Below are 27,251 nucleotides of genomic sequence, written 5' to 3'. Positions count from 1 at the left end.
CAGAGAGAGGGAGAGACACAGAGAGAGGGAGAGACACAGAGAGAGGGAGAGACACAGAGAGAGGGAGAGACACAGAGAGAGGGAGAGACACAGAGAGGGAGAGAGACACAGAGAGGGAGAGAGACACAGAGAGGGAGAGAGACACAGAGAGGGAGAGACACAGAGAGGGAGAGACACAGAGAGGGAGAGACACAGAGAGGGAGAGACACAGAGAGGGAGAGACACAGAGTGGGAGAGACACAGAGAGGGAGAGATACATAGAACGTACAGCACAAAAACAGGCCATTCCGACCAACAGATCTATGCTGGTGTTTATGGTCCCGCTTTCATCTAACGCTATCATCATATCCTTCTATTCCTTTCTCCCTCATGTGTTTAATCCAGCTTCCCCTTAAGTGCATCTACGTGGTCGCTTCAACTACTCCATGTGGTAGCAAGTTCCACATTCTAACTACTCTCTGGATACAGTAGTTTCTCCTGAATTCCCTATTGGATCTATTAGTGACTATCTTATATTTATGGGCCCTAGTTCTGGTCTCCCCCGCAGTAAAGAGCCAAGTTAAACATAAGGACATAAAAGCAAACAAAGGAACAGCACTGATTAGAAAACTGATATTACTTACAAATTTATCAAAAAATGAAGGACATCGGATATAGGTTGATTTTGAATCCCAGGGATATAGAAGCGATTCTGGTGCTTCCAGGGCATTCCAGCGGTTATTTCCTTTCTAGGAAGAAAAAAATGCAATTGCTGCTGAATACAACTGATATTTTCAGATTGTTTTAACAAAGAAGCAAAAATGTTTGTTTACTTGTGATTTTTAATCTGAAAATAATGCTATTGCCACAACATGAGCTAAGGTTTCTGAACCAGCAATACATTTTGCTAACATTAAAACAGAAAGCAAAAGCGCCAACCACGTGCAATAAAACTGAAGCATTTTTGTCTATGATTAGTGAATTTGCTGGTCCCATTGTCCCCAGTCAGTTGATGAGGGTTTCTTTAATATATACACAAGATTGCGATACAGTTGGGGAAAGTGAGAATTCAGAAACTCAATCCACAGAGCCACCAATTATATCGTGACAGTTGACATAGCAAAATTGAATGGAAAATGTTGACATAGAAATTTATAATAGGAAAAGTTGACAGAAAAACATACGCACAAATCATGACAACAGGAAGCAAGATTTGTGCACAGGGAGCACCCCACACAAGATTTTTAGTAATACTAAGATGGATTACTTATTGGATCCTTTCCTGTCGGGTTAAAATTGATTTCTGCTAGCTGTTTATGTGGGCTATAGAGAATACACATCCCATGTTTATTGATATATGTCCTTGGATGGAGACCCTAACATTCTAAGTGTTTGGAGCTGATCAATGGGTCAAGCCAATTCCAAGCATGCTGTGGGGCTGTTTGTAGTAAACGTTTGATTGGCAGCTGTATGTTCATGCAAAAAACACACATTTTTAAAATCCTGTGTAGTTAAGAGAAATAGTTCTAATTTCTTTTGTTGTGGGATATCTTCAAAAGGGTTTTGGAGCTGTATTTTGCACGATACTGCACAAAAGACAGCAGTCAGTCTGGAGCCATGAGGGGTATGTGGCAAATTAGAGGACTCTGTGGGAGCAGATAGCTACGGGTGTAAACAACCGAGTTTTAAGGGTGAGTTTAACATCAAAGGTTGTGCAGGAGAAGCATCTTTATTGTTTTGACACAGAGGAGATTTGTAAATCTTGTATTTACTATAAGTATACCACTTGCACTGGGTACAGTTCATTTAATTGTTTAATGTTAAATAAATGTTTCTGTTGCCGGAGTCTCAGCCTGATAGAGTGTATATTCTTCTGTCCACTAAAGATGTGGCACCATGCAATATATTCTAGTAAGATGAAGTAGAAGTGACAAGGGTTCTCCATTTGAACCCTTGATGTCATTACATTTACCTGGGTATTGGTCAGGTACAGGTACACTCTGGTTCATGGGGGGGGCAGGCAGTGGTCGGTGACCACTGAACCAAAGGAGAACATCTAGCATAATATGTAATAAAAGAATCAGGGTCTCGTGGTTTTGTCGGATGTCTCCTGACCTTAGTAATTACCAACCTCCATTTTCTCTCGCAGTTCTTTAAACATGGACGGGATCACTAGTTGTTCCTCCACCTGCTGGATCTCTTCCCTGCTAGGCCAAATATCGTGCAGGTAGATTTCTTTCCCATCTGAGTTTACACCTTAAAAATAAACGGCAAAATATTACTTCCATTTTTTCTCCCCAAATTAAAAAGTACTCAATGGGCAAAGATCCATCGACAGACCAAATGCTTACCTAAAGGTTCCTTTTCAAAGTCTATGTTAACTGTGCCAGCAATGGCATATGCTACCACTAATGGAGGAGAGGCGAGGTAGTTGGCACGAACACAGTCACAGAGGCGCCCCTCGAAGTTTTTATTTCCAGATAAAACTCCACATGCAACGAGGTCACCCTGTACGAGAGCCAGAGGGGAGAGAGAGAGAGAGAGAGCGAGTGAGTCAATAATCGATCGGACTTACAATCTTCTTCAATAAAAGCAGAGGATTACAGCAAGGAAAAATAGGATGGAACCTGATTAAAAACTACAAGTGAACAGCTTTTCATGGAGTTGTAGATTGTAAGGTCACAAGCACTGATGATCCAACTGCTCCTTAAACGAGGCACACAATCTCACTACAAAGTGATTAAATCTGAAAGAGGCCGAGAATGACTTGGGACATGAATCCCCCCAACCCCAGTCCATAAACATTTCCAAATCTTTTCTACTATAGTGTTGTGTATTTTGTCCACATACGGTGAAACCGTTAAACAGGTGTCAAGTGACATTTTGAAGCGGGTTTCTCAGTAGACATATCTACTGTTGTAAAAGAGACTCCTCTTGGTGTAATGACATTTACAAAGCAAACATCTGCTTTTACCTGTTTGATACCAGCAACAACAGACTCCGGCAAAGGGGCCGTATTCCCAACGCATGTCGCACAGCCATAGCCAATAACTTCAAACCTGTTTTCAAAAAGATAGACAATTGTTGCTTACCCTTTTAACAAGAACTGCTGTGTTTTTACTCACCCGTTACATTTACCATTGTAGAAGCATCAGTGATCATTTCTTCCAGTCACAGCTCATTTGCTAGACCAGTGGGTGGCCTCTACTTGCTGGCTACCAGGATTATTGCCTAATACAAGTTCATTCAACGAGGGACTGCATCCTGTCAAGTGATATGGACATGCATTGTGCAGCTCGTTCTATCACAATCTATCAACAAGCTCGAGGAGCTGAATAGCCTACTCTGTTCCTATGTTCATTTCAACCTATGCGCTATGTTATTTTTAACCAACATTTGAAATAAGGAGGGAAAATGAAGGAGAACGGGATTTCCTGGAATGAGTCTGCCGGTGACCTGCACGAAACTCGCATCCTGATTCACAGCCTCCGACCTGACACCACCTCAGAGGAACATAGGAACAGGAGTAGCCCCTCGAGCCCGTTCCGCCATTCAATGAGATCATGGTTGATCTGTGACCTAACTCCACATACCCGCCTTAATCAAAGGTATTAAAAGGATATGGGGCTAACAAAAATCTATCAATTTCAGATTTAAAATTAACAACTGAGCTACGTGATTTGTGGTGAAAGCTCTTGCTTTGCGTGTAGAAGTGTTTCCTAAACACTCCTGAAAGTCCTGGCTCTAATTTTTAGGCCAAGCCCCCTAGACCTAGACTCCCCAACCAGCAGAAATAGTTTCTCTCTATCTACCCTATCAGTTCCCCTTAATATCTTGAAAACTTCAATCAAATCACCCTTAATCTAAATTCCAGGGAATACAACCCTAGTTTGTGCAATCTCTCCTCGTAATTTAACCCTTGAAGTCCAGGTATCATTCTGATAAATCTACCCAGCACTCCCTCTAAGGCTAATATATCTTCCCTACGGTGCAGTGCCCAGAACTGAACACAGTACTCCAGGTGTGGTCTAACCAGGGCTTTGTATAGCTGTAGCATAACTTCTACCCCTTTGTATTCTAGTCCTCTATATATAAAGGCCAGCATTCCATTAGCCTTATTGATTATTTTCTGTACCTGTCCATGACATTTTAATGATCTATGTACGTGGATCCCGAAGTCTCTTTGGACCTCCACTGTTTCGAGCTTTTCGCCATTTAGAAAGTACTCTGACCTATCCTTTTTAGGTCCAAAGTGGATGACCTCACTGGTCCTCATTGCCTACACTGAAATCCATTTGCCACAGTTTTGCCCGTTCACTTAATCTATTATTATCACTCTGTAATTTAATGCTTCCATCTACACTGCTTACAATGCTGCCTATCTTTGTGTCATCGGTAAACTTGGATATATTATTCTTGTGGTTTAGCAGCTGTTCAATCACCAAGTTACAGAGTCTACAACACAGGAACAGGCCATTCGGTCCAACTGGTCTATACCGGCGTTTATGCTCCACACGAGCCTCCTCCCTCCCTACTTCATCTAACCCTATCAGCATACCCTTCTATTCCTTATCTAGCTTTCCCTTAAATGCATCTATGCTATTTGCCTCAACTACTCTTTGTGATGGCACGTTCCACATTCTTACCACTCTTTGGGTAAAGAGGTTTCTTCTGAATTCCCTATTGGATTTATTAGTGACTATCTTATATTTATGATCTCTGGTTTTGGACAAGTGGAAACATTTTCTCTACATCTACCCTATCAAACCCTTCAATCATCTTAAAGACCTCTAACAGGTCACCCCTCAGTCTTCTCTTTTATAGAGAAAAATGCTCCAGCCTGTTCAGCTTTTCCTGATAAGGATATCTTCTCAGTTCTGGTATCATCCTTGTGAATCTTGTTTGCACCTTCTCCAATGCCTCTATATCCTTTTTATAATATGGAGACCAGAACTATGCACAGTACTCCAAGTGTGGTCTAACCAAGGTTTCATACAAGTTTAACATAACTTCTCTGCTTTTCAATGATGTCCCTCTAGAAATGAACCCCGCTGCTTGGTTTGCCTTTTTTAATGGCCTTACTAACCTGCGTCACTACTTTTAATGATTTGTGTATCTGCACCAAGAGATCCCTTTGCTCCTCTACCCCATTTAGGCTCTTACTATCCAAGCAATATGTGGTCTCCTTATTCTTCCTACCAAAATGTACCACCTCACACTTATCTATATTGAAATTCATTTGCCAATTACACGCCCATTTCTGCAAGTTTATTGATATCTTATTATTTTAACGTATTTTAACGCGATCCTCCTTTGCATTAACCACACCCCCCCAATTTAGTGTTGTCTGCAAATTTTGAAATTGTACTTCCGATTCCAGAGTCCAAATCGTTGATGTAAATTGTGAACAACATTGATCCCAGCACCGATCCCTGTGGAACACCACTTCCCAACTTTTGCCAGTCTGAGTAGCTACTCTTAATCCCTATTTTGTTTTCTGTTTTGTAGCCAGCTTGTTATCCATTCTGCTACTTGTCCCCTGACTCCACCTTAGTCATGAGTCTACAATGTGGTACCTTATTGAAGGCCTTTTGAAAATCCAAATATATTACATCTACTGCATAACCCTTGTCTACTCTTTGTTACTTCTTTTGGTCAAGCATGATTTTCCCTTCTGAAATCAGTGCTGACTACTCTATTATATTTTTCTACTACATGTTTGAGTAGAGATACCATTATCTTTCCTACCACTTAAGCTAACAGGTCTATAGTTCCCTGAACTTGTTCTATCTCCCTTTTTAAATATAGGAATAACATTAGCTGTCCACTAGTCCTCTGGCACTATTGTCTTTTCTAGTGAATTTTTAATATATATATGTAATAGTGACACTGCTATCTCTTCCCCAACTTCTTTTAATGTGCACGGATACAATCCATCTGGACCAGGGGTTTTATCCTCTCTAAGTTTGATTAATTTATCAATTATCCCCCCTCTTCCTATCTTAAGTGTCTTTTATACCTTTTTTGATCATTTCTTCGAATGTCACACCCACCATGTTAGTCGCCCTGGTAAATGCTGAGGCAAAGTAATTATTCAATATTTCTATTCAACTATTAAGAGTTCTCCATGCACAAGCTACAAATAGCACTTGTACAGTTAGTGAACTTGCTATCAGGTCTCACTCATTTGCAATTAAATGCAGGTTTCAAACTAGAAAGTTGCAGTGTGCGGAGTATCCTGCTAGGCAGTGAGAGATGAAACATCTGTTAACCGTGACAATTTACTGCCCCAAAATAAGCAATTTAAATCTACTCCAAAATGTGCCAAAAACATTAAAAGTTGCCTTACTTTCTCATCTCATTTTAACAGAAGAAATTAATTCAGAGTCACCTTAACTTCATTACTGAATAGAACCACTGAAAGCACCCACCTGAGACTGTGCAGATAAGGCAGTACACCGCTGGCATTCAAGTAATACGTCACCATCCCACTTCCGGGGGACAAGCTGGTTTTAATATAAGGTTTAACAGAGAGGCCTGCTTCAATGGCCTTTTTAGCCAGCAAACCTGGTGGAAATAATTATACACTGAATCAGTATGCTTTATAGAAAAAGAGGGGAATTAATCTACATGCACACCTGATGTGATCAGAGTGAGGAATGTCAATGCTGAGTAAAAAAAAAGAAAAAGGACTTGAATTCATATAGCTCCTTTCATGACCTCAGCTCATTCCCAAAGTGCTTTACAGCCAATGAAGTACTTTTTGAAGTGTCGTCACTGTTGTAATGTAGGAAACACGGCAGCGAATTTGCACACAGCAAGGTCACACAGGGATCCAGTAATCCCTGCTGGAAGTGTGTGCATGCCCATGCCAGGTGAGAACAGTATCAAGCTTGGCTGTGCTGCTGCCCCCAGTAGTTGAACAGCCTTCTGATTCTCACTGCCAAGGCTCACACGGGCGAGTAATGGGCAGGATGCCAGAGGGTGCCCAGTGAGAGAGTGAAAGTATCTTAGCCATCTCTTAGAAATGTGGGGGTGGGGGAAGAGAAACACAGCAATGGTCTCAATGATAAGCCATAACTCAAACCTCGGAAAAACACTCCTGCCATTGCACCAATGATTTCTCCCACTCTCCGACCTTCCTGATCTCTCCCCTACACCAAATATCCTTATACCGCCTCAGGATGCCGATTCTGCTAAATTAGACAGTTGTAAGCTGTTGCCTTTCACTTCCTAGGAACTGGGTTCACATTGGCCAAACTCATTTCATGGAGCATTTTACAGCTGGGAGAAAGATTACGCTTCCTTTCTCATCAGTCAGAGTTGGATTCAAAGGTGAGCTCAGAAAGTATTAACCTTTTGCAATGCCAAGTTCCTGAGACAGGGAAATTCTAGATTTACCCCCAGTAGGAAACAAATCTGAGTTTATGGTCAACTAGTTTAATCATAAAAATATATACTTTACCGGCCCCCAGCATGACAGATGGATTACAATTATTCGTACAGCTTATTACAGCGGCAATGACAACCGAACCATGGGCGAGCTTATAATCTTTTCCTTCAAACTCAATGGCAACAACCTCCTTCTGCTTTTCTGGGAGAATCTGAAACCCTTTAAAGCCAACCTGCACAAAAAGGAATTTAAAAAGCAGTTAACAGCACAACTTGAGACAAACATAACAGCACATCACTCACTGCTGGATGGGATACAAGAAACAATATCCTAGTCAACTTAAGGTCTAATACAGTCTACCCAATCAAACTATAATTATGAGATACTAGTTCTCCAGCCATTGCTGCTCCGATTATCTCCAGAAGGCGTTCACCCCCTTACTGGGGTGCACTGCCAAGTTGCCAGGAGTCCTTCAGTGCCTGACCAACTGGCCATTATCAGATGTGGGCTTCGACACTAAATGCCAGCTATTCCAGCAGAGGTGGGGGATAGGGAGGCCCAACCCTGCCCTCACCTGACGTACACATAGGGTCACTAGATACGTCGCTTAACCAGAGACACTGATGGCTAAGTTTAGTTCACCAACCGCCATCCCAGTAGAGATCAGCTTACTCAGCACGGACTGGGGATTGAGACCGGAGCCTTCTTGGTCTGTAGGACTCAGTTACTCATTGCTGAAAAACTGACACGCTGAGGGAGATCTACGACTGCACCTTCCAGCAGCATTGCCACACTGGGATTAACATCCAGGATGGAAGGAAGACGCATTCAATTACCCAGCCGACACATACCATGTTAACACAAAGATTGGCTACTTGGGCTACGATTATGGAACCGTCCCACCGGAGAGTTACTGCCTTCGGGAGAGTTGGGGGGGGGGGGGGGGGGGGGGGGGGGATGTTTGAAAAAAATGTTCCATTAAAAGTGATATCCTAATCAGCGAATAGTTGTTAGTTAGGAGTATTTCAATCACAGGGGTTTGGTGGAAGTTCACAGTTAAGGTGTCATCCGAACGTTTATAATGAATTACTGACTTGTGATTCACTGCAAGTCATTTATACGATATAGACAGTCACTGCAACTGAAGATATATGAAGCACTGAAAATAAAATTCACCCAATTTCTTTTTCCAATATACACATCCAGCACACAATCTCTACCCTTTCATCTTCAATTCATTTTGAACTTTTTAATTTCCTTTATTAATTTCCTCTTTCACTTCCCCCCCCCCCCCCCCCCCCCATTATGTCTTTGCTCCATCTCCAACTGCAATATGTTGTCTCCCCCCACCAACTCAGTCTCAATGGCAGCTGCACCAAGGAAGAAATAGCTCAGCCTTGAACCAGAAGTTACTAGCACTGGCAACACCTAACAGAGTGACTGCTGCCCAAGATCCTAGTGCCCTCAAGGTTCTTGAAAACAAGTCACGCTGTGCAATATTAGCATATAATGTTTAATATGTTGTATGTAATCCCTTGCTTCGTGTTTTAATGGAGCTGTTAACATGCTTAAGTGGGTTAATACTTCTTAATAGCAGACAAAGGAATTTCACAAACACTTATCACATGGTGTCATTTCACTCCGGAAAAAAATCTACTAACCAGCCCACTCGGCTTGCAACACTTTCAATTTGCTTGTTAGCAGTTTACTTTCACAGGCCCCGTGGCCAGAACATTGAAAGTCCCAGAAGCTGCAAATAACACATGGCACTGACAGGGTTAATCTGAATTCTCCTTTCAGTGAAATGATCTTCAAACAGACCAGCAGCGTTCTGGGTCCTTGATCTAGCGACTCAATGAATAACTAGTCACGTGACCTCGACTCTGCAGTGATTCTGCCAAATTTACATCATGAGTGCAATTTATAATATATAGCTTCACACTAATATAAAAGCATAACACCCCCCTTCCTCTATTTGATACGAATTTTGCTTTGGTTCTGTGAAGGCTGTCTTTTGCTTATTTACGCCAATTTTGCACTGAATGTGCCAAACATTAGGGACTGCGGACCAGATTGGACTGAACTATCTCGGAACTCCATTACAAATAAAGTACAAAAAGCAATTTACTTCTTATAGTTAGAATCATACAGCACAGAAGGAATCCATTCGGTCCATCGTCCCTGTGCCAGCTCATTATAAGAGCTATCCAATTAGTGCCACTCCCCTACTCTTTCCTCATAGCCCTGCCAATTTTTCCTTTTTCTAATTCACTTTTGAAAGTCACTGTTGAATCTGCTTCGACCACCCTTTCAGGCAGTGCAGTCCAGATCATCAGAACTCATTGCATTAAAAAAAAATCATCTCATTCCCCATATTTCATAAAGAAATTAATCATTTTCTGTGTCCTTTCACAAGATTTCACATTCAGAATTAACGCAGTCCACTTTGTAGATCTTCAATAATTCCAGCTACACTCACCTTTTCATTTAGGCTGTTCTGGAAATCTTTCTTCATGTCGGTTACCACTACTCGGTCTTGTGGCCGTTTTGGACCACTCACATATGGGACAATAGACGACAGATTGAGTTCTATAACCTGAGGAATAGATACAGAAGATGTCAATATAAACTGCGCCGCCTTAACATAAACAAATGTCAACGGAGCAAGAACAAAATGCATGTACGGGGAATTTTATTTTGCTGAACTGCTTCATAATCCTAAAATAGCAGACTGTTCTTTCTCAATTGCCTCTTGCTAGTGTTTTATGCTTTAGAACTCTGGTTTAAAGTTGGGAGATATCCCCTTTGTGTAAAAGACTTGCTCCTGTGCTATCACAAAGCTCAGTGCCAATCATAAGGAGCCCACCTCCCCATTATAATCAGAGAGAGCTCCTACACAAAACATCTGGTCCCAAGCTGCCTCTAACAAGCAGCATAAAAATACAAAATGTAGGGATGAATAAACAGAGGTTTGGTAAATATAAATACAAAAGAAAAACACGAGCTTCTTTGTCTCTCTCTTTACAACTAGGCTTTTAACATCTTGACCACGTTTACGAACTTTACATTGCCTTTATGGGATTATAACACTATGAAAATGCTTCAGCATAGTAAAGAAAGAAAGAACTTGCATTTATATAGCGCCTTTCATGACCTCAGGATGCTCCAAAGCACTTTCCAGTCAATGAAGTACTTTTGAAGTGCAGTCACTGTTGTAATGTAGGAAACACAGCAGCCAATTTGCACACAGCAAGCTCCCACAAATAGCAATGTGATAATGACTAGATAATCATTTTTAAGTGGTGTTGATTGAGGGATAAATATTGGCCAGGACATTGGGGATAACTACCCTGCTATTCTTTGAAATAGTGCCATGGGACCTTTTGAGTCCACCTGAGAGTGCAGACAGGGCCTCAGTTTAATATCGCATCTGAAAGATGACACTTCCGACCGTACAGCACTGGAGTTGTCAGTCTAGATTTTTCTGCTCAAGTCTCTGGAGTACACTATATAAAGTACACTGTATAACTTGTTGTTACTACCTGCGAATACTCCGGATCTTCTGATGCATTCTGATAGTTCCTGAACAGTTTCACAGCTTTTAAATAGGTTTCCACAGCTTCAAGTTTTGTTTCACCATAACCTGTATTTTAAAAAAAAGTTTAAAAAGTGAAGTGGAAAAAAAACAAAATCCGTGAAATTTGAGAAATTCTACAAATTATCCATACCCGTCTGTTTTAAGTGCCTTAAAGTAACATCATCAACTGGGAAAAAGCTCACAGTAGCACCATATTCAGGACACATGTTCGCTATTGTTGTTCTATCTGCTACGGACAGCTGGGGCACTCCTGGGCCAAAGAATTCGACAAATTTGCCAGAAACTCCGACTTGTCGAAGATGCTGGGGAGGGAGAATTTTTTTTTAAAAAAAAGAAATTAATCCACTCCTCTTTGTTCTATTTTAATAAATGTTAGCTTGAAAGATAAAAAATACTTTCCAAAACCTTCCCATACCTTTGTAATACTTAAAACAACGTCGATCGAAGTCGCCAATGGGTTAGTTGTCCCTACCAGTTTACATCCAACTACCTCAGGTAAAGTTAGTGTGACTGGCTGGCCCAGCATAACTGCTTCACTTTCTATCCCACCAACCCCTGGAAAGCAAACAAACAATCACTTTATTCATGTACGTGGGATAGAGATAAGGAGATCCTTTACAGCAGTGCGAGCAAGCTGCTTGCAGAACTTTTTCGGAAATAACTACATAGTGTATGCAACTTCAGCAGAATTCAGTAGATTTTCAGTTATGTGGTCAGCAGTTTAGCCCAGATCTAATAAACAACGCACGTAACGTATGAATAGGAGCTTATTTTCCACCCAGGAATTAGATATTAAAAATATCATTCAATTTGTTCATTAATCATACAATTCTGGGACAAGTCTGCTTCTGATAACTCAGTTGCTTTTTGCACCAAAAAAATTTGCATTATTCAATACTTTGCATTAAGTAACTTTGAATGAACAGTAAATGAGTGGGCTGCATGTTACAAAAGAATATCCTTTTATTGGGTCAAAAACACTGGACTGAGTCATCAGCTTGTGTCCAAAACTGCTGACATTTATTTCATGCATCACAGGAGTTGAAAAAAAAAAGGTAAGTTAATTCCAACTGTGAACATAATGAAAATATATGGGTTGTTGCAACGCTGAAGTTCCATAACCAGAAGTCCCCAGCATATTTAATAAGAATGAGAAAGCAAGCTGAAGATATATAGCCTTTTCATCATGGTCCCTGGGCCAATATCCTGGAATATCCTAACACATTGTGGGAGCACCATTACCCGGACTGCAGCGGTTCAAGGAGAAGGCCCAACATCGCCAGCTCAGGGCAACTAGGGGTGGGCAGTAAATACAGCCTTTCTAGTGTCAGCTACAACCGGAGAACCAATTAAAAAAACAATGGGATTCCAAATGCAGTACTGGAGCATCTAAACTGGCTCCAAAATCTACCGCTGTCGAGGGATATGTAACCACCCTCGTCCCTTTACAGTTCTTTTAATTTTGTTTTGGGTAATAAGGAGAGATTTTACAGGGAATTATTTTTGAAGTAGTGCATCTCTCCCATACAAGACAAAAAGGATTTTTTTTTTTTTAAAACTGCACACAGAACAAGCATTATATATAGATTATTTGGGACCACATAGCTATTATTGATAATGCTCCAATGCAGTGCTGCCACAACCAACACTTGCTTGAAAAATTCATTCAGAAGGAATAAGCACAAATCTCCAACATGTATAAATGATGCGAATCGGCTAATAAAGAGGTTTGATTATAAAAAGGTAGCAACAGTCTTTCACTTTATTCTGTTTTTGCTTTTCTAAACATCAGAACTAAACAAGTGGGTCAGGAAGAGTTGAGGCTCACAGCGCAAGAAGTGAATTAACATACGACGGTGACATTACACATGGTGACAGTCGGTTCAGCTCCTTCACATTCAGCCTCTAAAGCCTTCAAACCAGGTCTCAGTGAGGTCTCAACAAAAACATTCAGAAAATCCAGTTGAAAAAGGTCAACTCTAATTCATTGCAACAATTTGGGATTTGAGCCACTGATCGAGATAATCCTTCTTTAAAACAAACGACACATATTAAACTAATTGTTTTCAACGAATGATCTTAAGACACTGTAAATGACTAAACACAGTCGAATGTTGTCAAATTTTTTTACAGCTACTTTAAGTCAAGAATACGATTGCTTCTAGTCCCACGATTTAAATGTTTAAAAAGAAATGAAAGACAATGAGCGAGTCAATTCAGCTCCACACTTACCCCATCCTAGGATTCCAAGGCCATTCACCATCGTCGTATGAGAGTCGGTGCCCACCACACTGTCGGGGAAGAAAATATCTCCCAGGTCAAACACTACGCGGGACAGGTATTCTAGGTTTACTTGATGCACTATTCCACTTCCTGGGGGTACTACGGTCACATTCTGAAAGACTTTAGAAGACCACTGCATCGAAAAAAATGGGGCATGGCGGAGAAAGAGAAAAAAACATTTCAATAAAACTATACGTCTCATTTTCATTATAAAACAGTTCTATCAATATTTTTTTACATTCCGGTTCTATGCTTTGGTTTGCTTCAAATTAGAATGTGTTTTCGCCTTTCCACAGTTTATATTCCACTTCAGACAGCAATCTAAAATACTGCGCTTATTTCAAACACTTGTCGATACCCACTGTTGCTATGAACTGTTAGATAGGTGTGTTTGCAGCTCTGTACTTTGTGGACATATTCTAGCTTTTACAGAACAGACATTAAGGAATCTTAAAACAGAAACAGAGAATGCGGGAAACACTCAGCAGATCAGGCAGCATCTGTGGAGAGAACACAGAAGCTGACATCTTTGTGGGAGCTTTGCTTCATTCTATACACCAGGAATTTCACAAGCATTACAGTGTGTTTTACAGTGTGTGGAACTATTGTAACATGTACCCACGGTGTAATATACAAACTGCTTGACTTTAGAAGGCTTATTTTATAGCAGGGGTGGAATATATTTCAAAATAAAAGAAAAAAAAAGAGTAGTCATCTCAAATAACTGAAGGAATGCTGCATTGTCAGAGGTGCCATCTTTCAGGTGAGACATTAAACTGAGGCCCTGTCTGCTCTCTCAGGTGGATGTAAAAGATCCCCCTGGCAGTATTGAAAAGGAGCAGGGAGTTCTCCCAATGTCCTGACCAACACTCATCTTCCAATCAACACCAGCAAAACAAACTACAGGTTATTCATTTTATTGCTGTGCACAAATTAACTGCCACGGTTGCTTGTATAACATCGACTACGCTTCAAAGCACTGTGGGATATCTTGATAAAAATCATTACATAAATGCAACTTTTTTCCCCACAGTGAGACGATTTTAAAAAGGCCTCCTAAAGCTTTTGCTGCGAACAAAAGATTGTGTTGATTAATAGTCATGCACGGTCATAACCAGTTGGAGTAGACTACAGTATCTTTTGACGTTCCTTCTTCGCTTTCTTCCTCCACCCCAATTCTGCACTGCTTCCAAAAGCTTACATTGTACCTTGCACTGTGCTCTATCTCAGCACCTTAATCCTCCTCCCCCAGCCCAAGTACTGATTGCACTATTCCTAGGAAGGGAGAGAGTTTAAACATTAATTAGTAGTAAATGTCACAAATAAAATGCATAACGTTACATTTTTCCACTTCCTTATTTTGCTTTCAAAACAGCTCTTTTGGTTTTTCACATCACTATTTAAAGTGGCTCTGTTGCCAGCTCTGTCTGCATCAAGCGATATACTGATTATGCCAACCTACATAAGCAGTCTTCTGTCATGCAATACTTCCAAGATTTATAGTCCTGTGCTACTTGCTGATCATTACACACAGAGAGTCAAGGCCAAGTGTAGTCTTCAGGTTAGAGGGAAGGGGATAATTAGACCACAACAAAAGATGCAATTCAGTTCTGATGAAAGGTCATTGACCTGAATCGTTAAATCTCTCTCTCTCTCTCTCCACAGATGCTGCCTGACCTGTTCTGTATTTCTAGCATTTTGCTTTTGACATAATTCAGTCCCCATTTTAAAGTCATACATTCTGTCCTTATTTTTATATTTCCATTATAAATGTGGACATAGGGATTTATAACGGAAACTGCCTATGTAAACATGTCAAAAGTGATGGCGCTACAGTGGGGATTTGTACTCAGCGTGACAAGATTACATAGGCTTAAAACCTACCTCTTTGACCAAGCATTTGGTCACCTGTACTAATATCTCCTTATGTGGCTCAAGTGTCAACTTTTGTCTGATTTACGCTTCTGTGAAGCGCCTTGGGACATTTTTACTACGTTAAAGGTGCTATATAAATGCAAGTTGTTGTTGTAGGCAGTTTCCATTACAAATGGTGGACAATGGAATTTATAATGGAAAAAACTGACAGGAAATGCAAACTGATTTTTGACATATAGACACACCTTAAAAAACTGTAGCCGTTCCTTATTTCTGTTGAATTCGATTTCTTGGCTCTTTAATAATGTTTCTGGTCTATAAAAGAAAAAATGCTTATGATAAATAATAACGCAGCTTTCAAATTCTATTGTATTTTTTAAACCGTAACCATGGTCAAACTGCGAGAATGATGCACAAAATGGATTATTAACTGGAACTAAACTTAAGCACAGGCATTTGCAGTTAGTTGCATTTAGATAAAAGTTAGAGACAGAAAACATTTCCATCCGTGTTCTAAATATTTCTCCGCTTTCGCTTTCCCTCAACCAAGACAAACGAGCAGATTATTGAAATGGTACAAAATTGTAATCTAGACTACGAAGCAATAACCAATGTCCACACTAACTTCAGACAATAGTTTCTTTCTGGTCTTCCATAAAAACATATTAAGCAGCATCGAGATCAAGCAGAAGAAAATGTCATACTCGGCCACAGGTTGCAGGTGGAAAGGACAAAGCAAGGGTGTGCTCTCTATCTCTGCGCTGTGTTTTCCCGAGGACGTGGAGCCTGCTTGACTGTGACATGGACTCAAACAGCTGCGGGAGCTTCTGCACGGAGAGGTTTTCGATTGCAGCTTGATGTTGGACGTTCTAGTCGCTGCTCCACAAGCGTCACCGCCACCAGGATTGGGAGCATTTTGTATGGCACTGCCCAAAAACAAAAGGCCAAAAGGTACAATTACTGACCTCACTGATAAAACAGCACGTTTGCAACAAACTATAACGGCTAAATTTGCAAATTATTCCTTCGACTGGTCCATTTTGAACAGCAAGAGCAGAATTTGCTTTTCGTATCGGTTTGATTCTACAACTTGGTTTACTGAACCTGTAAACGTGCAACTTATTGCTGCTGCAAGTTAACAGATTCAAAGTTTGTCTGTAGCACAGTAGTTTTTAAACTCGTGCGGGGTCACCTGGCAAATACTGACACTACTATACCTGAAAAGGAAAAATTTGGGGAAAGTGCAGGGGAGTGGGACTAATTGGATAGCTCTTAGAAATAGCCAGCACAGGCAAGTAGGGCTGAATGGCCTCCTTCTGTGCTGCATGATTATATGATTCTACCGAGGACCCTCCGCTCTAATTTCTGAAAAACACATTAAGTACAATGTTAAACAGCGCTGTCACTGCAGAATGTGTATTGTATCTGACACGGCAATAGGAATAATGTGCTAATAAATCACAGAAATAAGCACAGAAAAAGTCCGACACTGGATGGCCCCCATGGATTTCCTCTCTCACCCCATGGTTCAGGAATTTTAGTTTGAAAACTTGTGCTGCAACAGAATAGGAACCTAAATTAATGTACAAGCCACTTGCAAAGGATACGTTTCTTTGAGTAGTAAAGTCTCTGTGGGAAGTACTTGCACGATTAAATGAGTCACTTCTGCGTTACAAAGTAAATACACAGACAAAGTGTCTCTGCAAAAACTGGTACAGCAATGTAAAATTCCAGCTGTTGCAAGCAAATCTTACTCATGTTTAGTTTCCTTGCCTTTTGCTGTAATCAATCTGTAGTGAATGGTCAACAATTAGATCAGTTGGACAGACTGGACTGACTTTGGTAGGGTCTCCTCCAAGTCTCTTCACTGCTTCCCTCATGGCAGCAAAATCCACTACTGCAGGAATCCCACTGAAATAAATTAAATAGAGAGTCAGAAACAACAACTAGCCTCCTGCCTTTTAAGGAAGCAATCATTTATTGACCCGTATATCGTAAGGTGGGGGGAAAAGAGTTGTACTTTGGCAGTGCGGCATTAGGGAGTATAAAGAGACAGATTCTTAATATTTCAGGTTTAAAATATTGAGAGGGGACCTATGAGGATTTGATGTTTCTACATTTGAATTGGGCAAATGTAATTTTTGTGTTTTAAATTTGTTCTCAGGATAAGAACATAAGAAATAGGAGCAGGAGTAGGCCATACGGTCCTTCAAGCCTGCTCCGCCATTCAATAAGACCATGGCTGGTCTTCAACCTCAACTGCACTTTCCCACCTGATCCCCGTATACCCTTGATTCCCTTGGAGTCCAAAAATCTATCGATCTCAGTCTTGAATATATTCAATGACTCAGTATCCACAGCCCTCTGGGGTATAGAATTCCAAAGATTCACAACCTTCTGAGTGAAGAAATTCCTCCTCCTCTCAGTCCTAAATGGCTGACCCCTTATCCTGAGACTATGCTCCCTAGTTCTAGACTATCCAGCCAGGGGAAACAGCCTCTCAGCATCTACTCTGTCAAGCCCTCTTAAAATCTTATACGTTTCAATGAGATCCCCTCGCATTCTTCTAAACTCCAGAGAATATAGGCCCATTTTATTCAATCTCTCCTCTTAGGACAATCCTCTCATCCCAGGAATTAATCTAGTGAACCTTCGTTGCACCGCCTTCAAGGCAAGGACGATGACGCTGGCACGGCCTCATCTAGTTGTCCCAAGGTGGTAGGCCCTCTCCTTGAACTGCTACAGTCCTTGTGGCAACGGGATTTCCACATTGGTGTTAAGTAGGGAGTTCAAGGACTTTGACCCGGATGACAATGAAGGAATAGCAATACAATTAATTGTACAAGTCAGGATGGTGGGTGACTTGATCAGATCTTCTTGGTCAGGAGCAAATTTTTTTTTTAAAAAAGGGTACTGACCATTTGGATTTGGGTTCATGTGCCAGAATACATATCCATGAATAGGAAGGTCGTTCAGATCAGTGGCAGCAGGACAGGAAGTAACATGACAGATAAGTCATCCAAATGGATTTTTACATATCTGGTCCCCTGCCAGGAAAAGTGCTTAAGGACATCAGCCATTGGAGGAGGCAGAGGGAAGACTGTGTAGTAGAACATTAGTGATGGTCATAAATAGCAGCTGTACCCATACTCCTTAGTGTAAGAACAAACACTATGAACCACTTAGTGTTTCCCTCAGTGGTAAAGAAAGTATAGGTAGCAACAATCATTAATACCACTTAGACTGCCAGTGGGTTTGTGAAATTCCAATCTAGCCATTTAAATTTTCAGCTGACACCATAACTGAAAACAAACCCATTACAGCAATACTGTTACTAGATTTTTGAGTACCATTATTGCAATATTAAACCTACAAAGCTGAAACACTTACTTTTAAATTTAACAAAATCTTAAAATGTTTTACTTCTGCCCACTCAGACTGCATTCGCTCTTCTATTTTTAAAACACTTTTTCCAACTTATACCCTATTCTACTTTCTTTTTAAAACTCTGCTTGTCTGTATTGCTGAGACGACCCTCTCCCAACATGTTCCATTGTCCACACTGATTAACTGATGTGACCTCAGCGAAAACTTACTCCAAAAGGTCTTTATTATCATCTCATTCGCTAATGGATAGGTCACTTAAACTTTTTAAAATTCCAGATGAGTGCTTCACAAGACAGGTGGAATGAAAAGATTAAGGGAGGAGGCAGAGGAACCAAAACACAGTTGGAACAGAAACAATTGAAATGATGGAAGGGTTTTAAACAACTTACATTTATATAGTGCTTTTAACATAGTAAAAATGTCCTAAGGCGCACCACAGGAGCGTTGGTATTAAATTTTGTCTGACGAGCCACAAAGAGAGATATTAGGACAGGTAACCAAAAGCTTGGTCAAAGAGGTAGGTTTTAAGGAGCGATTTAAAGGAGGAGAAAAAGGTAGAGAGGCAGAGAGGTTTAAGGAGGGAATTCTAGAGTTTAGGGCCTAGACAGCTAAAGGCATGGCCACCAATGATTGAGTGATGAAAATCGGGGATGTACAAGAGGCCAGAATTGGAGGAGCGCACAGATCTCGGAGGGTTGTAGGACTGGAGGAGGTTACAGAGATAGAGAGGGGCAAAGCCATGGAGGGATTTGAACACAAGGATGAGAATTTTTAAAAATCGAGGTGTTGCCAGACCAGGGGCCAATATTGGCCAGTGAGCACAGGGGTGATGAGAGAACAGGACTTGGTGCGAGTTAGATTGAGCTCAAGTTTACGGAGGGCGACAGGTGGGAGGCTAGCTAGGACAGCACTGGAATAGTTGAGTCTAGACGTAGCAAAGGCATGGATTAGGGTTTCAGCAGCAGGTGAACTGAGGCAGAGGCGGAGACGGTGATAAACGTGGATAAGGAAAATAAAGTATTTTTCATAAAGTTAAATACGCTTTGACAAAATAAAAGCCATACTGAAAGTAAATTCATCCCTCACTTTCAAATATACAATTTGGGAAAGTCAAGCATTAAAATTAACCGCCTGGTACCCTGACCAAGTGCCCATTCTGCATCCATGCAAGGAGACAAAAAAAAACTCACAGCCCAGCCGAACCTGGTGTTCACCAGATAGCCACATATGCACTTTCCACCAGATAGCAAATCATCAAAAAGAACTGCAGTTGAAAGAATGTGTTCTTTTAAATATTGATAACATTGATAATACTAATCAGTTTCCCTTGACCTTGCACACAGGAAGCCAAGACCAAGTGTAGTCTTCACATAAAGTGTGATGAGAGGGTGGAGGGTCACGCAAGTGCCATTTGGCCTCCACTTTAAAGTCATATACTCTGTCCTTATTAAATATAATATTCTGATTTTATATTATTTATAATTAAGTGGCAAAGTAAGGTAATTTGGGAAACAAGAGTTGGTTACAGTATTGGAATTTCTCAGCAACACAAGCTTGAGTGCAAAAGGAGACGCAAAACAGGAGGTGCTACAGAGTCACCACTGGCAGGGGGGTGTAATTACAGCGTAACAAGTTTACATAGACAGTCTCCAGTACAAGTAGGGGCACAGGAATCTATAAGGGAAAAGATGACACCAGAGTGTGGCAAAAAGATGACATTATATGTATATATAAAAAAAGAGGTAGATATTAAAAATCTTCTGTATAGTCTGCCTTTCCTATAAGTGCCACACTTTATTGACAACACCTCGGTCTTATAAAATAGCATATCCACTGAAATTGCAAACAGGGGATCTGATTATTCAAATAAAATAAATTTTCCCACAACCTTCAAGTAAAGCTAAGTATATTTAAGTGGCAATTAAACACCAAGCTCAATTTTCTATCTAAAACAGTTATCTGACTCACGTGAAATCTTGGAGGAGAACCCGGGCGGGCCAGAAGGGAACATCAGCTTGATTTTGTTGGTTTTTCCAATCGAGAATAGTCAGAGCATCTTCTTTTTTTATATGGAGCCCATCACAATTTCGAACAGCAGCCTCAAGCAGTACTCGGATAGAGTAAGGCAATCCCACTTTTGGGAAAAAAAAGTTCAATTAAATCAATTAAAACAAGACTTTGTGTTTCAAATAAACTCCTTTAAATGGATCAATGAAACATTTTATCCAACAAATATTTCTTCAGTCTTGCACTCAACTAAAGTTTCATGCATTAACTAGAAGATGCCATTGAATATGTGTAAACATGTTGAGCAGGATGACATTGTAATCTACTTATTCTTACTCAAAGGTCATGATTATTTTGCTGATTTCCCCCATCATCATTCATTGCTTTTAGGGATTTTATTTCAGTTGTACCTTGCTTTTATGTTTTAGATCTACTGAATAGAGGCAGACTGTAGGTCACCAGCAAAAATTCACATCAGGACCAGCTCCAAATAAAATAAGATAAATTCTAGGGCTGCCTCTAACTTGCAATGTTCTCCCTCCCCTCCCCACTCCCTCCCCTCCCCACTCCCTCCCCTCCTCCTCTTCCTCCTCCTCCTCCTCCTCCTCCTCCTCCTCCTCCTCCTCCTCCTCCTCCCCCCACTCCCTCCCTCTCCTCCTCCTCCCCCCCCACTCCCTCCCTCTTCTCCTCCCCCCCCCCCACTCCCTCCCTCTTCTCCTCCCCCCCCCCACTCCCTCCCTCTTCTCCTCCTCCTCCCCCCCCCACTCCCTCCCTCTCCTCCTCCTCCTCCCCCCCCCCCCAACTCCCTCTCCTCCTCCTCCCCCCCCCCCCCCCAACTCCCTCTCCTCCTCCTCCTCCTCCTCCTCCCTCCCTCCCCCTCCTCCCTCTCCCCTCCTCCTCCCTCCCCCCTCCTCCCTCCTCCTCCCCCCCTCCCTCCCTCCCTCCCTCCCTCCCTCCCTCCCTCCTCTCCTCCCCTCCCTCCTCCTCCTCCTCCTCCTCCTCCTCCCTCCCTCCCCCTCCCCCTCCCAAAGGCAGTAACTCGTGCTTGGGTACAGTTCTCCAGGAGTCTGCACTTGGCTGGGAGCTCATGTTTCTTCAATTTCATAGGATGAACTTTCAGGCCTCTAGACATCTATCAGGAATGCTGGCCAATTTCCCCCCTCCCTAGTGATGGGGTACCAGGGCCAACTGTAGCACAATGACAAATGTCCCAACTAAAACTAGCCAACTCAGGAGACCGTGAATCAAACTTGGGAGCTCCAGGTCTGGATGACTCAATATTGCACCAAACAGCACATTTACCAACTCAGCTTTTGGAAGCTAACCAGCAATTCTAAAGCATAAAACACAGAGGCTGATTTTCCTGCTCTTGCCTCTGGGGTATTGGATCGCCTAGGGAGTGCAGAGAAATCGAGCAGCAAACAGCACACATCCGTAAGGGAGCCCAGCCAATTAAATCAATCAGGCGACTCCTAGAGTGGCATGCGCTCTTCCCCACCTCACTTTCCTGGATTTGTGGCACCAAAGCTATTCAATAGTCCCAGGTGCCGGGACTGAAAATTCTACCCCATGGTTCCCCCAGCAGGCACCTCCTTTGTGTCATTTAAGAATTATGAGGTAATTCAGCAGAAACACTTCCACCCTGTACAAACAGTAGGTATAGGTGTACACCTCAGACCTCAGCAAATACTCACCTAAAAATGTATTAACTAGCCCATATGTAGTAGAAGGACGGGCTCTTCAACCTCACCGTACTTAAAATATTAGGTTTTGTTCACTGCTAAATGTACTGTCCTTTTTGGAAAAATAACTTTGTCCCCTCCAAATTTGTGAAGAGAAAAAAATCTCACCTCCTTTTGAAAGTTGAAAGATAAAATCTTTTAACAAAAGTATCTATGATTAACATGCCAAAGCTATAATTTGATTTCAGTAATCACTGTTTCTAAGGATTAAACTAGAAACTGCTTTCATCCAACAAAGCAGCTGAGCATTCCGCAGTAATGTAACACCAAAGCTGGCTGATGCAGACTATTTAACTGCAATTTACTTGGCCACATCACTTAGGTACAAAACTGGCACATCATTGAAAGAAGAAATTACCTCATGTTACACGGCAACTTAAAGGTGACAATTAAAATCAATACCAAAATGCTGCTACTAATATTTACGGAATCTTACAACACCAGGTTATAGTTGGACTATAACCTGGTGTTGTAAGATTCCTTACATTTGTCCACCCCAGTCCATCACCGGCATCTCCACATCATGAATAATATTTACAATATTAAATAAAAGCAAAACCATGCAAAAGAAATGTTATTATTTTCATTTGCCAATTGCTATAGCACCTGCTAGTTCATTTATTGAAAAAATAAAAATTTAACAAAAAGGCCACAAAATTGCAACGGTAACCAGAGCTTGAAGGCATAGGTACTTTGACGTGGCGTTGTCAAATTTCAGAGAGCTCTCCTATAGCTAGTGCACCTAGCACCATTCTCTATTAGACCCTGGTGAGTCCAATGACAGCTTGCAAGACCCAAGAAAGAGAGAGTCTCCACTGATGCCCGGACAAGGCTAGTCATTCGATTTATAAGTACAAACAGCGATGAGAGAACCGTGCTTTTAGAATGTAGGAATGAGGAGGGATGCAGCTTCAGATCTCCCACAAACCTCCATGACAGTCAGCATCGCTGCAGAGATGTCAAACGGAACCCAGGTATTGGAAGGAAGGGGGCAAGGAGGAAGAATAAAAGCACCCCAAATAACTGACAAGAGGACACGTGATTTAACCTAAAATTTGATTTAAGTGTTTTCTGTCATTTACAGAATACACAGAAGTATAATCTTGCCCTCCTTCCCGTCCTCTCAAATGAAAATAATGCTCCAAAACACCATATCACCATATCTCACCATATCTTGGGTCTTTGAGTTTAAGAACATTAAAGTATTTCTTGTCTGGATGATCCGCAGTTAATGGCTCAATTAAGTGATGGAAGGGATGTTCTAAAAATGAAGGGGAAAAAGAGAGTTAGCATACATTATGCAACATGTAGCAGTAGGTTTAATTTTATGTCTAAAAATCTACTGATCTATTAAAACCAGTAGAAGACTTGTTTTCTCTGCTCAATCGATGACTCGGTTGAAGTTCAACAGGCTGATGGACCATCAATAGCCTAGGAGTCTAAATAACAAAATCACTAATCTATTTAGCAGATAAAAACAGAGGTGAATGGCACGGCCAATGGTTTGATTCAACACATGGCTAGGCTAAATCCAAAACATCAGTGGCACTGCTACAAAGTTGTGGGCGTCAGCAGCTGAGAATGAAAGCTTGTGATCCAACAGGGTTAATACCTCTGGGATTTAAACAGGCATTCAAGGTTAAGTGGAAATTCATGGGTCCAACACTGGGTTTCTCATATCAATGACTTTTTATAGCATCTCACAGCAACTTCAACTCTCAATCTGATCCCACAGCTAATTAGAGATGCCCAGATGTGCTCAGATTACAAAAAAACAGCAGGTTCAAGAAGTAAGTGTGTATGTCCATCCCATTCCAGTTAATTGATTCATTGCAGGCAACTAACACAGCAACACCAAGTCCTGCCCAGAGAATCTGTACAGCTAGACTTCGTGCAAAGCACATACGCCTTTCCTACAAGACTCATGCTTCAGATAGTGCCATTATGTACTAGAGTGCCTGAACAACATTGGAGGAATGTTACACCGCTGTTTCTGCTGCCATTGCAATGACTGCACCCAGCAGCAGGCTGTAGATAAGCAGGTTAGCAGTAAAGACAGAAAAGCAGTTTTAAAAGGGAAATCTGAAGCCATATCCAGCTCACCTCGCCTGCAGTCCAATGTATCTTGTTTGAACAGAACAGAATGTGTCTCAGACGTTCTCAGGTTGTTTACATGCCAGTGGCAAAAACAAAGTACTGCAGTGACTTGCATTGCAAATACCAAGTAGAGATACCCCTGGCACAATCCAACTGTATCAAACCTACTAACCTGAACTTCGCTCACAGCCCAAAGCAATTGCTCACTGGCATTTAAGATTTAGGAAACTCTAAGATACCAATGCCTCTCCGGATCCTTCTTCCACTTTACTTTCTTCTCACCCCATCCTCCATCTTGCTTGCCACTTTAATTTTCCAGCCCACTCCGATCTCTGTCCTCGGCCTCCTACACTGTTCCAACAAAGCTCAAAGCATACTCACGGAAGAGTATTTTACAGCCCTGGGGCCTTAACATTGAGTTTAACAACTTTAGTTCTTAACTATTTTCTCTCTGACAGCAGATGATGGTAATGGAGGATGGCTATACCAGATCCACTGGGAGTGGAGGAGGTATGTGCTGGTGCTTGGGGTGGGGGTCCCCTATTGGTACACGGCGGGAAAGGGGGTCTGCACACCTTTCTCCAACAAACTCTTGAGCCATGGGAGCCTTTCTATCTTTGCCAGATTTTTCATGCTTCCCTTCCTCTCTGCTCTAACCATTTACCTCTGGACCCACCTTTTGTTTCTATACTTGTCTCATTATGCCTTGCACCATCATCCCTTTTGGTATTTAAGCACTCCTGCCCCATCATAGTAGGTACAGCACAGGAGGCGGCCATTCAGCCTATCGTGCCTGTTCCGGCTCTTTGAAAGAGCTATCCAATTAGTCCCATTCCCCTGTTCTTTCCCCATAGCCCTGTAAATTTTTCCCCTTCAAGTATTTATCTAATTCCTTTTTGAAAGTTACCGCTGAATCTGCTTCCTCCACCCTTTCAGACAGTGCATTCCAGTTCATAACAACTCTCTGCATAAAAAAAGTTGCCTCATATCACCTCCAGCTCTTTTGCCGATCACCTTAAATCTATGTCCTCTGGTTACCGACCCTTCTGCCACTGGGAACAGTTTCTCCTTATTTACTCTAGCAAAGCTGGTCATGATTTTGAACACCTCGATCAAATCTCCCCATAACCTTCTCTGCTCTAAGGGAATTAGGGGTTACGGGGAGCGGGCAGGAAATTGGACATGAATTTAAATTTGAGGTTAGGATCAGATCAGCCACGATCTTATTGAATGGCGGAGCAGGCTCGAGGGGCCGATTGGCCTATTCCTGCTCCTATTTCTTATGTTCTTATGAACAACCCCAGCTTCTCCAATCTCTCCACATAACTCATCCCTGGTACCATTCTAGTAAGTCTCTTCTCAACCCTCTCTAAGACTTTGACATGCTTCCTAAAGTGCAATGCCCAGAATTGAACACAATACTCCAGGCGAGGTCTAACCAGTGCTTTTGTACTCTATGCCCCTATTAATAAAGCCCCAGATTTTAACAGCCTTCTCAAATTGTCCTGCCACCTTCAAAGATTTGTGTATTTGCACCCCCTTTAAAATTGTACCATTTAGTTTATATTGCCTCTCTTCACTCTTCCTACCAAAATGTATCACTTCACGCTTCTCTGCATTTAATTTCATCTGCTACGTGTCTGCCCATTTCACCAGTCTGTCTATGTCCTCTTGAAGTCTGATACAATCCTCCACATTGTTTACCACATTTCTGAGTTTCATGTCACCTGGAAACTTTGAAACCCTCTATATTCACCTTCAGGTCAAAAAGAGCAGCATACCTTATACTGACCTTTGGGTAACACCACTGTATACTTCCCTCTAGTCTGGAAAACAACTGTTCACCACTACTCTCTGTTTTCTGTCCCGTAGCCAATTTTGTTGCCACTGTCCCTTTAATCCCATGGGCTTTAATTTTGCTAACAAGTTGATTATGTGGTACTTTATCAAATGCCTTTTGAAAGTCCATATACACATCAACCGCACTACCCTCATCAACCCTCTCTGCTACTTCATCAAACAACTCAATCAAGTTAGTCAAGCACGATTTTCCTTTAACAAATCCGTGCTGACTTTAATTTATTAGCCCATACTTTTCCAAGAGCCAATTAATTTTGTCCTGGATTATTGTCTCTAAAAGTTTCCCCACCACCGACATTAGGCTGACTGGCCTATAATTGCCGGGTTTAACCCCCTCCCCTTTTTTGAACAGGGGTGTAACATTTGCAATCCTCCAGCACCGTCCCCATATCTAAGGAAGATTGGAAGATTGTGGCCAGAGTCTCCGCAATTTCCACCCGTACTTCCCTCAGTAACCTAGGATGCATCCCATCTAGACCAGGTGACTTTTCCACTTAGAGTACTGTCAATCTTTTAAGTACCTCCTCCAATATCCTATCCAATATGCTATCATCTCCTCCTCTACTGTTACAATGGCAGCATCCTCTTCTCTAGTGAAGACAGATGCGAAGTATTCATTTAGTATCTCAGCCATGCCCCCTGCCTCCATAAGAAGATCTCCTTTTTGTCCCTAATCAGCCCCCCCTTCCTTTGATACCATTTTACTATTTATGTTTATAAAAGACTTTGGGTTCTCTTATGTTAATCACTAATCTATTCTCGTACTCTCTCTTTGCCCCTCTTATTCCCTTTTTTAGATCTCCTCTGTACTTTCTGTATTCAGCCTGGTTCTCTACTGTATTATGAACCTTACATTTGTCATAAGCCTCCATTTCCTGTTTAATTTTAATCTCTATATCTTTAGTCATCCAGGGAGCTCTAACTTTGGATGCCCTTCCTTTCCCCTTTGCAGGAATGTGTCCACTCTGTACCCGAATCAACTCCTCCTTGAAGGCCTCCCATTATTCAATTACTGTTTTGCCTACCAATT

At 41.6% G+C, this 27,251-nt stretch overlaps 1 protein-coding gene across 3 annotated transcripts in view; it reads right to left on the bottom strand.

Annotated features, from left to right (window-relative positions):
* ireb2 (iron-responsive element binding protein 2) overlaps window positions 1-27,251 on the bottom strand; it is a 57,551-nt gene that overhangs the window by 13,289 nt on the left and 17,011 nt on the right. For 2 of the 3 annotated variants that reach the window (XM_067973331.1, XM_067973332.1), the window contains exons 2-17: window positions 23,433-23,525; window positions 20,484-20,649; window positions 16,902-17,039; window positions 15,833-16,054; window positions 15,374-15,443; window positions 13,203-13,386; window positions 11,386-11,525; window positions 11,101-11,272; window positions 10,915-11,015; window positions 9,852-9,968; window positions 7,445-7,604; window positions 6,411-6,546; window positions 2,954-3,038; window positions 2,331-2,487; window positions 2,111-2,235; window positions 624-728 (exon numbers count right to left, since the gene is read on the bottom strand). In XM_067973331.1, the coding sequence (XP_067829432.1) occupies window positions 624-728; window positions 2,111-2,235; window positions 2,331-2,487; window positions 2,954-3,038; window positions 6,411-6,546; window positions 7,445-7,604; window positions 9,852-9,968; window positions 10,915-11,015; window positions 11,101-11,272; window positions 11,386-11,525; window positions 13,203-13,386; window positions 15,374-15,443; window positions 15,833-16,054; window positions 16,902-17,039; window positions 20,484-20,649; window positions 23,433-23,525 (2,171 nt within the window). Of the gene's footprint in view, window positions 1-623; window positions 729-2,110; window positions 2,236-2,330; window positions 2,488-2,953; window positions 3,039-6,410; window positions 6,547-7,444; window positions 7,605-9,036; window positions 9,123-9,851; window positions 9,969-10,914; window positions 11,016-11,100; window positions 11,273-11,385; window positions 11,526-13,202; window positions 13,387-15,373; window positions 15,444-15,832; window positions 16,055-16,901; window positions 17,040-20,483; window positions 20,650-23,432; window positions 23,526-27,251 lie in introns of those variants that run through there. The other variant, XM_067973333.1, reaches the window with a different exon arrangement.

This window comes from Heptranchias perlo, chromosome 38 (genome assembly GCF_035084215.1).
Source record: "Heptranchias perlo isolate sHepPer1 chromosome 38, sHepPer1.hap1, whole genome shotgun sequence".
NCBI classification, from domain to species: Eukaryota; Metazoa; Chordata; class Chondrichthyes; order Hexanchiformes; family Hexanchidae; genus Heptranchias; species Heptranchias perlo.
The sequence above is the reverse complement of the archived record's forward strand: the minus strand, read 5'-3'. Positions and strand labels throughout refer to the sequence as shown.